Raw genomic sequence first — 11,617 nt, 5'->3', positions numbered from 1 at the left:
ACCCCAGCAAAGTTGCTTGTCATGTGTACACATAAACACACCTTTTGGTAGTTAAAATAGCTGCTGTCTTCAGGAGGTACACTTTTATTTGGTGTGGTGTGGCTTTCGTTTTTGTTTCTTGGTTTTGGTCTTTGCCTGTGTGTCTCGATTTTCTCAAAATGTATAAGCATTTGCTTTGAGTAGAGCAGTAATCCACAGTCACTAGTGTGAGTCCTGCAGCTTATCATCTGTTGGGCCCATAGAAACTGGCCTTTGTTTAGTATCAGGCATGAGCTGTGTTTCTGCCTTACCTTTATTTCTAAGTTAAGAAAACTAGGAATGTTGTCAGGGTTTTAGATCTAGTGACACAGCTCTAAATAATTTGGGTATTTCTAGAAAAGGAATACATCCCATGTGATCATAACTTATTTTTATCTTTTTAAAAATAACTTTTATTTTCTTTTGATTTTAAAGGTTTTGCTAAGTAGGAGAGAAGATTATTTATCTATTTTAACTCAGAGGAATAGACCCAGGCGCATACTGGTTATTTTATTCAGTGTCTTGATATGATTGGTTATAGAAGAGACCCTCCTAAAATATGTTCTGTAACTGGCATCATTAGACGAAAAAGCCTTTCTACGAAACACTGAATTCTCAACAGGATTTTTCCATGTTATTGCGGTTAGGTATAAGGGATAACCTGAAAAATACTTTAAATTATTCTCAACAATTTTGTTTATAGATGTCCAGAAATTTTTAATGCATAAAATCTAACTACGAGTGGATTACTAACATTAGTTAATACCCTGATCTGTGGGCAGATTGCTTATAATAATGCATGTGACTGCCTAGCTAACCTAGATAGTCTAATTAAAAATTAACCTAAATTAACAACATAAACCTATGTTAGAGGGCGTTGGACTTTTTTTTCCCCTCCAAGTGAACTTTAGCCCTGGTGAGAGGTTCCCTGCAACAGAAAAATCATTGAGCATGTAAAGCTTGTTGGCATTCTTTGTTTATTCCTATGGATTTTTGGGGTTTTTTTTAAATTTTATTTATTTATTTATTTATTTATTTTTGAGGAAAGTATGGTTCCAGTATCCATATCTGTTCTTTAAGCTTCTTGAATTTGCCATAACATGTTTCCAGGACTCCAAGGTAAAAATAATACTAGCAGCGGAACTATGGGTGCCTTCCATTTGGTGGTGGTGAGACAGTATGCGCCTATTCCACTCACCCTTCATCGCCTCCAAATGCTGCATCTGACCTATCTAAATATTGTATTAGGAATCTGTTTTGTGACTGCAAATATTTAGGTTCTTAATAGTCAAACCAAGATTATTAAGATAGTTCATGTGGATCTCTAAAGAAAACTACTTTTGGTTTCAGCTCACATGGGCCAATTCCTAACCTGTATTCTGAGAGACACAGATTTTTGTCCCAATCTTGTAGGTGGCCTGTGAATGCCTAATCCATGTCACTTTCCCACAGAAGTTGCATGTATGAGTCTGTTTTCAAATAGTATATGTATCCTGAAATTAGTAGCAGCATTACACCTTTACATTTCGTAATCACACTTTTTGTTATTTTAGTCATTAAAATTGCTCATACTTTTAAAATATGTATACTAAAAGTTTGTTTTGTATTTACCAAACATTCTTCACATATGTCGAGTGAGGCAGGAAAGTTACCACCATTCAGTCCCCAAAAGTATTTGCAAAGTGCCCTCCTCCTTTCTCTCTCTCTCCCAACCTGTATTTCCTGAGTAAGCATCATACTTCCCAAGACATCTTAGATTTGATAAACTCTGAAGAGTAGCATTTCCTTTGTGGAGAAGTGAGATTATCGTTGGATTTTTAAAGGACTGTGGAACATATTTAATACCACTTGGCATAATATGCTGCCACCCTAAAGAGACCACATCAACAAAACCCATGTTCATTTCAGAAGTATGCTTTAGATAAATTTACATTCACTTATCTAAATCTAAATTCTGTAGTTTTAAAATATCACATAATTTTGAGTTACCAGGAAGTTAGTAGTTGTACAGTAACTGGTCCTATAAAGATAAGAAATTTTTATCGTTAATTTGATTTTATGTGATAAAATAGATATCAAAAATGTATTTCCTGCTAACTACATTTTCCATTCATATTCATTGGGAAAAGCACCTTTGCAAAGACTTTTAAGTTGAAATTAAATATTGTATTTTCTGGGAAGTCAAATTTGTTATGCATGAAACAAGGAAGAAGAGTTAACCTCTGTTCCCAAAAAGCAGAACAGAACTTTCTAACACCTGCTTTGTTCCAGTGAAATGTCGGCATTTCTTACTCTGTGAGGTAATTCTATCTTCAGTCCAACAGGAGACTCTTTGTGCTGTCTTTACTAAATGGAAAGGAATGCCTGTGCTGGCCCCTGCACACGCGTGTGTCAGTCAGTCAGCACAGATGTACGTGGGGGAGGCATCCACACATGTCCTCAGAAGCACGGCGTGTGCCATCTTATTGCATATCGCGAAGGTTTCTTTTGCAGTTCATTTATATTCAAAGTTTTACTTTGGAGTTGATTATTTGGTATGAAGGGTTGATCTACAACTCTGCCTCTTAAAGCCTTCAAATTTCTAAATTCTCTGATTATCTACCAAGTTTCCTTGATAATTCGCATTCGTTTCTGATACATTTAGGAGCTTTAATGAGTCTAATTGTTTCTTTGGATATTCAAATTTTTTATATTTCTTTCCAAATAATGTTAACTTTTCCTGTCAGTTTATTCTTAATTAATTAAAAAAAAATTTTTTACCCAAACCAAAAATGGTCAATATAGTCTTCAGTTGTTTAAAGGCATTATTTTTACTCATTTTCTATACCCCTTTTTATATTACTTTAGTTATGTCAAAGAATTTTTAGAAAAAGTTGCTTCTTCTGTTATTTTTAAATGATGTCTTATTTTTCAGTGATAATTTTAATATAATTTTAAATTATATATCCTCGTGGATTCTCATCAAAATTATTTTGTCAAGTATGCCGCAATTGTCAGAGGCACAAAATACAAATAGTTGTGCTCCATAGACATTATAAAGAATAGACCTGCTAGTTTTATGATCTGGCATTCTTCATTTCAGTAACCGTGTGAGTTACGTACTAGTACGCCTCCATTTTTCTAGCGATAAAATCAGAATAATGCAATTTTTACTAAGTTTCAAAATCCTTGAATAAGTGATGTGTTTGCTATATTATTATTTAAAAGCACTAACATGTAGACTCGTAACTATTTCTTCTCAATTTGTGTATACCTTTCCTTTAAGTTAATTACTGAGAGAGGATCTAATTATTTATGAATCCCAGTGTTTATGTAGTAAATGGAAATATTCCTAAAATATGTTAGTAATAGCTCAAACTTAATATGTGCCACACTGTTTCAAGCCCTATTATTCATTTAATCTTCACAACAACTTCATAAGAGAAGTGCTGGTATTAGCCCCATTTTACAGATGAGAAAACTGATGCCAAGGGTGTGCCCTAGGAAGTGGTAGAGCTGGGATTTGTGCCCAGTCAGATTTCAGAGCCTGGGTGCTCTTTTAACTCCTCCCTGCCTTGGCTTCACTGTTTTTCAGCCCATTCCAGTGTCAGACATGTTTATTGAAAGGTTGTATTTTCTAACGGAAGTGATTAAGAATTAAATGGTGGCTGGGCACGGTGGCTCAAGCCTGTAATCCCAGCACTTTGGGAGGCCGAGACGGGCGGATCACGAGGTCAGGAGATCAAGACCATCCTGACTAACCCGGTGAAACCCCGTCTCTACTAAAAAATACAAAAAAAAAAAAGTAGCCGGGCGAGGTGGTGGGCGCCTATAGTCCCAGCTACTCGGGAGGCTGAGGCAGGAGAATGGCGTGAACCCGAAAGGCGGAGCTTGCAGTGAACTGAGATCCGGCCACTGCACTCCAGTTTGGGTGACAGAGCGAGACTCCGTCTCAAAAAAATAAAAATAAAAATAAAAACATAAAAAATTAAAAAAAAGAATGAAATGCTATAATGTCTGAGATTTGCTTTAAAATATTTAAGTAGGGACAAAAATGAAACAAATTGTTATACCAGACAATGTGGAGGCCGCTTGATAGACACATGGGATCCATTATGCCATTCTCCACTTTCATATATGTTCGGAAATTTTCGTAACAATAAGACTTTTTTTAAAAAAAAGTTATTCTCCACATTAAACTAAAAAGTTCTATTGGATTTTAGGATGTAATTTCCTTGTTTGAATTTTAATTTTTCCCCTAATGGAAATATTTGGCCTTTCTTATGCACTTATTTTTTGAAAAGTTACTGCTACTCAGTAGAGTTCTTACTGTTTTGACAATGAAGAACAACTCTTATTTTCATGTTTCTGTATTTTATAATGTATAAAAATTGTTTTGTGAGAGGGCTTTACTTTGTCCAAGTTTGTATGAAATCATTGCACCTGAACATACATTTAGTGTCATCTGGTTTGTTTTTATAGGAGCCAAGCAATAAAAGAGTTCGACCTCTGGCTCGTGTCACATCCTTGGCAAATTTAATCTCTCCTGTAAGAAATGGAGCTGTCAGACGTTTCGGTCAAACAATACAGGTAAAAAGAGAGAAGGAAGAGTGATGTAGTCGGGGGACTTTAGAGAAGCCTGGAATTTGTAGTTGTCCTTGAGCTGTACAGACAGGTTTGCATTATTATGCTTCAACATAGTTTTCTTTTTGGAATATGCTACTAAGGAATATTGTTGCAGAACAATGTGTAACCTCGTTATATTAATTTGCATCTTATATCAGTGCATAGTCTTGGCTAGTTTTTATTCCCAAAAACGTAATTTTAGCTGATAAATATTTAAGATTGGTAGGTGGAAACTTGGATAAATTACTGTTTTCTGCATTAAGAAATTCTCAGAACTTTGTCTTTCTTCGCTTTAAAAAAAAAAATGGGAGTAATTCTGTTCTTCCTAATCTTATTTTCTCTTTTGTTCACTTTTTCTTTTTTAAGTCATTTACCCTTCGTGGTGACCACAGATCCCCAGCCTCTGCCCAGAAGTTTTCTAGCAGGTCAACCGTCCCAACCCCTGCCAAGAGAAGGAGCAGTGCACTGTGGTCAGAGATGCTAGACATCACCATGAAGGAGTCTCTCACCACCAGAGAAATCAAACGGCAGGAGGTATGCTGGCACTCAGCACCAAGACTGTATTTATTGGCCTGCACTTTAAAAAGACCCGTTTTTTAAATACGTGTTTTCCCAAAAGAACAGCAAATTGATACCGATGGCAAAATTAACTTGGATTTTTGTGTTTGAGCAACAATTCCTAATACATGGTGAACAAAACCTAATGATGGATGATGGTCAAATTAAACAACTCTAATAGGGTAAAATTACCAAACATATGGCAACCTTTTATTTGAGATTCCATTCTGAATTACAATTTTCAGACTGAGTTTGGTTTTTAAATGCCGTTCAAAACATCAAATAATGTGATTATCAGTTGTATATAATTTTCCTTTCTCGAAGGAATGACCTCTGATGTTTACTGGATGTTTTTAGGCAATATATGAAATGTCCCGAGGTGAACAGGATTTAATTGAGGATCTCAAACTTGCAAGAAAGGTTAGTAAATAACTTTTTATCAGATGCCCTAGTTTTTAAAAATTAAATTTCGCAAAATCTAAAGGATAGTTTTCTTAACCTTTAGAAGTAGAAAAATAGAAAATATCTACTGGTGAATACATTTTTTTAGATGGGGTCTAGACATATCCTCAAATACAAGTATTAGTAAGAGAGTTTATTTGGGGATTAATACATACTAATTTATTTTATGTGTAGCAAACAGAATCCACGCTAGCTTTTATATAATTAATTCTCTTTGTTTCCAAGTATAGATCCCTCATGTTTCCCTCATGTGATCTCTCTGTGACACATTTCTCTCCTCTGACAGGCCTACCATGACCCCATGTTAAAGTTGTCCATCATGTCAGAAGAGGAACTCACGCATATATTTGGTGATCTGGACTCTTACATACCTCTGCATGAAGGTTAGATGTGCAACTTAATTGTCATTAAATCTAAAGAGCAATAACGCACGTAATTTTCAGTCTAAACTTCTAATGTAGTGCTGACCTATTTTTTAAATAAACCTGTTAATAGTGTTTATACTTTTTTATCACTTCAGATTTATTGACAAGAATAGGAGAAGCAACCAAGCCCGATGGAACAGTGGAGCAGATTGGTCACATTCTCGTGAACTGGGTATGTAGTGAGTTGTTGACGCCAGATACAGTTTCTTACAGATGTGCCATGTTGGAGTTTCTGATAAATATGAGATTGATTTGATCCCATTACTCTGTTCTACAAACACATAAGGCATTAAAACTAAACAAGTTTACAGTGACATAAGAAATTACAGTCTGTTTAAAAAAAAAAAAAAACTTCATTAATGCTATAGGTTGATTTGTGTTACAAATATGTTCCTGCTTGGATAGAATTGCCACATTATGTGTGATTATCCGTTGCATTCTTTCACGTATGTTTAAGTGCGTGCCAGATGCTGGGCACTGTTCGAGGAGGAGTCGCTGGGAGTCAGTGATGAAAGGCAGTCTCTGCCTTTATAGCCTAGTGAAGGAATAGCCAAGCACGTAAACAGTCTCAGGGCTGGTGGCAAATGGAGGACACTCAAGTGTCCTGGGAGCACAGACTGCCGGCGTCTGAGGTTGGAGGGGAGTAGAAGTCATGAGTCTTCACTTGGATTTAGCCAAATTACAAAAATTTGAAGAGCATTTTGATGATTGCTAAAATAATATTCAGCTTCCATTATTATCTGCCAGAAAATGTCCACAGCTTGTTAAAACTCTCAAGAATAGCTGTACATTTTGTATTTCATGTTTGCAGGCTTCTTAATGTGCTCAGTTGTCACAGGAACACATCATACCTTTTCTTTTATTACTCTTCAGTTGCCGCGCTTGAATGCCTACAGAGGCTACTGTAGTAACCAGCTGGCAGCCAAAGCTCTTCTTGATCAAAAGAAACAGGATCCAAGAGTCCAAGACTTCCTCCAGCGATGTCTTGAGTCTCCCTTCAGTCGAAAACTAGATCTTTGGAGTTTCCTAGATATCCCTCGAAGTCGCCTAGTCAAATACCCTTTACTGTTAAAAGAAATTCTTAAACACACTCCAAAAGAGCACCCTGATGTTCAGCTTCTGGAGGATGCTGTAAGTAGTCCCTTAAGTGCTTGTTTTGTTTTTTAGGTTTATACATGAGGCTGCTGTAGAACGTTCTCTTCTGAAGGTGCTGCTTCACACCAGCACAGTGGATGGTTTTGTTGTTCTAAGTACCCAGCGCGCTAGTACACTGTGCACCAAGCAATAAGGAGACGTGTGTGCTGGACTTCGCACATTTTATATCTTAAGGGACAGGATTCTCATCTGATCTCACCTTTTCACCTTGGAACAAATCACTCAATTTGGCTAGGACTGTTTCTTGATCTATAAAATGAACAGACTGGCAGAGTTAACTGATTTCCGGAGTCCCTTCAAGCTGTAAAGTTCTTCCATTCCATATGACATTTTTGCCCTGCGGGAAGCAGGGTGAGTTAATAAACTGAAGCTGCTCTGTCAATTTTATTTATCATTTTCAGATATTGATAATACAGGGAGTCCTCTCTGATATCAACTTGAAGAAAGGTGAATCCGAGTGCCAATATTACATCGACAAGCTGGAGTACCTGGATGAAAAGCAGAGGGACCCCAGAATCGAAGCGAGCAAAGTGCTGCTGTGCCATGGGGAGCTGCGGAGCAAGAGTGGACATGTAGGTGACTTCGCCGCCACGGCAGAGCGGCCTTCCCTCTGCCCCTTTAACTTTCACACGTTCATTATGAAGCAAGCTGGTAAGAGTCAAGTCATGACATGGTAAAAGAAGGTTGCCGATTTTAATTTTATATTACCAGCTTGATAAAGCCAACATTTGGTTTCTTTGACTACAGAATAAATAAGATGCCTTAAATGTCTCAGTGGAGAATCAGTAATACTTTATTTTTTAGTTTTGAAGCATAAATCAACTTGTTTGGCCAGGGGTTTCTTTCTAAATACAGTATTAGTTCCAAAATGTTTAATAAAAAAAATCCTTCAAAAAAAACTTTTAAGAGTTTATCTTATGCTTATGGAAGTGGTTTTTAGCATTACATAACAAATTTGTGAAGCAGATTGAATGAATGCAAATTTATTTTTAAAATGCTAATTATAAAAGTACCTGCTAGAACTAAGTACAGTCATGGAATGGTATTTTTGTTTCATCATGGATTTTCAAAAACCCAATTTATAAGTTGGAGTTTTGTTTAAAAAATTTGAAATCTGACATCTCTGATTTTTCCCTCATGAGGGAAAAATTTATAAAGGTATAAATTTGGGACAAAATAGAACCATTAATATTTTACCAGCTTGCATTTGTAATCCCTACTTTGTGTTGGAAAACTGTGGTATACAACACTAGTGTTTCAAGTCAATGTTACTACTAATAGGTCTTTGTGATGCAGAGCATTGACTTAGCTGCTGCTTAATCTGATATTACGTACCAATAAGAAACGTTTTATTTATTCTGAGATTGGAAAAACTTTCCAAATAGAACATGCTTAGCCTTGAAATCACCATCTTTATGATTACTAGATTTGTCACTTAGTAAGAGAGATCTTCGAAAAATAAATCTGATGAAATTAATAATGTCAAGTTATTTTAGCAATATATTTCAGTCACTTAAAAACACAAGTTTCATATTTAGAAAGAGTTTGTTTCCCATTTCTCCAGAAACTTTACATTTTCCTGTTTCAAGACATCTTGGTTCTGACTCGGCCCGTCACACGGAACGAACGGCACTCTTACCAGGTTTACCGGCAGCCAATCCCAGTCCAGGAGCTGGTCCTAGAAGACCTGCAGGATGGAGATGTGAGAATGGGAGGCTCTTTTCGAGGGGCTTTCAGCAACTCAGAGAAAGGTAAAATGCAGGCCTTAAAATAACGTAAAGAAATAGAAACTCAGAACTGAAGTGAATTTAGTTTTTGCCTGTAAGAATTCTAGAGATGAAATGGCTCCATTGTCCTATACTTGTTACACCCATTGAGTTGTCCAGGCCTTCCCAGCTCGAACACCTGCAAGTGTATCTAAGAAATAATGCATAGGCTTATATATTCACATTGACATAAATAAATTGCCATAAATTGAGTCATGTTAAGATTGACCACTTTGTCTGGAATAAACCTTTTTTTAGCCTGATTTCTTCTTTTTTTTTTCAGCTAAAAATATCTTTAGAATTCGCTTCCACGACCCATCTCCAGGCCAGTCTCACACTCTGCAAGCCAATGACGTATTCCACAAGCAGCAGTGGTTCAACTGTATTCGGGCGGCCATTGCCCCCTTCCAGTCGGCAGGCAGTCCACCGGAGCTGCAGGGCCTGCCAGAGCTACACGAAGAGTATGAGGGGAACCACCCCTCTGCGAGGAAACTCCCAGCCCAGAGGAGGGCATCTGCAGTTTCCAGTGTTACTCAGGTAGAAGTTGACGAAAACGCTTACAAATGTGGCTCTGGCATGGAGATGGCAGAAGACAGCAAGAGCTTAAAGACACACCAGACACAGCCTGGCATCCGAAGAGCGAGGGACAAAGCCCGGTCTGGTGGCAAACGGAAAGAGACTTTGGTGTAGAGAAGGCTCTGTGTGTTCACTGGTGGAGAGACTGTTTGTTTATAAATGTACAGTTTTGTTTTCTTGTAAGGGGAGCATTGTAGGATTACCTTATACTGCCAGTTGTAACATTTTCATTGTTTTTGGTTGTTCCTTTTTCTTTTTTTAATGGCAGCTAAAGATATACAGATTACTGTTAAATTGCCTTTTTTTAAAAAAAAGATATTTTCTTGAATTATTTAGAACATGTAAGCCTGGTATTTTTAATCAAACAAAATATTTATGAAATGGGTTTTCTCTTAATTCTGGATTCATCATGGCTTTCTGATACCAATTGTAATATTTACAGTATTCACCAAAACTTAGAATTTTGCAAATACTGGAATTCTGCCAGTGTTTCTTTGATAAGCCTTGCATGCAAAATTTGAAATTTTAACATTGGCACCCAAAACCTACATGGAATGTATGTCTGGAGTATTTCAAACTTTACGTTGAAACATAATTTCCTTGGAAAACAAACCATAAGCCTGAGAAGGTTTTTAATTTTATCAACTGGAATGCTTTATATTAGTTTGTTTTTCACTGTACATTCCTCATTTTACATTCATTTAACCTGCCGATTATTTAATTTTTTTATTGTAAAGTAGTTTTTAGCATTTGCTTTTATTTTTTTACTTTGATGCCTTTTCAAATTGGCATGTCTTTAAAGTATTTTTCTTCCTGATTAAAAATGTGTGTGTATGTGTGTGTGTGTGTGTATATGTATATATTTTTTTAATCACATTAACTTTACCAAGTGAAACCAAGCCATACTGTTTTTGAGCCAATTAAGAAAATTGCCATTTTTAAAGTGTAGCATTGCAGGGTAAAGATCCATGAAATGACTTGCTGTATTCTAGACTACTGAAAGAAAACCACTTCAAAGATTTTGTTGAAAGTTTTAGTGTTGTCTGAAAAGCAAGAGGGAAGGTGATTGGTAGTGAGCTCAAAGAAAAAGAGAGAAAAAGAGAGTAGTTTTGTCTTCAGGTAAAATGTCTGGTTGTGCCAGACATTTCACAAGTGTGAAAGGAGATAGGAGAAGCTCAACTTGAGGGCGTGTAGTAAGTTGTAGAAGGCTCGAGGGGACGTGGACTTATTTGCCTTGGTTTGCAATACCTGCAGATAATGAGTTTGAAAAGAAACAATGAAATGTGTTAAAAATTTGACCATATTAGATAAATTTTGGTGGATTTATTCATAAGATGGAAAAAGACTGGTGAATCTTTTATTACAAAATGTTTCTGTTAAAATGGGATCTCATTTTTGAAAGGGGGGAGGAAGAGTAAAAACCCGATTATAATGGTGATCAATTCAAGTCAGTGTTGACTATTCTGTGAAATATATTTGGCCAGTGGAATGATAATCAGAAAAGACTGTAAATAGATCCATCCAAATGATTTCTCTGTACAAATGAATGATACTATTAAAAAAAAAAAAAAGCACACACATAATCACCCTGAAGGTTTCTTGCCTGGTGGCTATATTGGGGGCATTTGGCAAAATATGCTGGTGTGGCAAAGGAGGTAATGGTGAGCCTCACAAAAGTTAGTAGAAATTGTAGTTAAACCTTTGAAATTCATTGATGAATCAGTGAAAGGTAGATAAGTCTTGTGTTAGGAAATCTTTTAAGAACATGGTGTAATCAGACAGCAATTGTATTGAAGATAACTGAACACCTGTTACTTTCTGGATAGGATAGTAAGGGTAGTGGTAAAGCATCCTGATTAATTTCAGATTTTAATTTAAGTACCTCAGGTTCTTGTCTTTGGAAATTCACATTAAAAAGTGTATATTACACTAATGATTGTGATCTGCAACACCAGAAAGCAAGATTTCTAATCATTTCTAGAGGTGGTGTGTAGAATAGTTACTCCAGAGTTAACCTTCATCAGCTTCTGGCATTTAAGAAGCAAATAGTAG

At 36.4% G+C, this 11,617-nt stretch overlaps 1 protein-coding gene across 2 annotated transcripts in view; it reads left to right on the top strand.

The window, feature by feature from the left end:
- NET1 (neuroepithelial cell transforming 1) overlaps positions 1-11,148 on the top strand; it is a 47,492-nt gene extending 36,344 nt beyond the window's left edge. The window contains exons 4-12 of one of the 2 annotated variants that reach the window (XM_033208360.1): positions 4,480-4,587; positions 4,990-5,157; positions 5,539-5,601; positions 5,930-6,026; positions 6,164-6,240; positions 6,942-7,199; positions 7,625-7,795; positions 8,788-8,974; positions 9,273-11,148. In XM_033208360.1, the coding sequence (XP_033064251.1) occupies positions 4,480-4,587; positions 4,990-5,157; positions 5,539-5,601; positions 5,930-6,026; positions 6,164-6,240; positions 6,942-7,199; positions 7,625-7,795; positions 8,788-8,974; positions 9,273-9,679 (1,536 nt within the window). In that variant the 3' untranslated portion in view covers positions 9,680-11,148. The remainder of the gene's footprint in view (positions 1-4,479; positions 4,588-4,989; positions 5,158-5,538; positions 5,602-5,929; positions 6,027-6,163; positions 6,241-6,941; positions 7,200-7,624; positions 7,796-8,787; positions 8,975-9,272) is intronic. The other variant, XM_033208361.1, reaches the window with a different exon arrangement.
- Positions 11,149-11,617: the final 469 nt, after the last annotated feature.

This window comes from Trachypithecus francoisi, unplaced genomic scaffold (genome assembly GCF_009764315.1).
Source record: "Trachypithecus francoisi isolate TF-2019V2 unplaced genomic scaffold, Tfra_2.0 Lachesis_group9, whole genome shotgun sequence".
In the NCBI taxonomy this organism is placed as follows: Eukaryota; Metazoa; Chordata; class Mammalia; order Primates; family Cercopithecidae; genus Trachypithecus; species Trachypithecus francoisi.
Note: the sequence above shows the minus strand (reverse complement) of the source record. Positions and strands in the feature narration are given on the sequence as shown.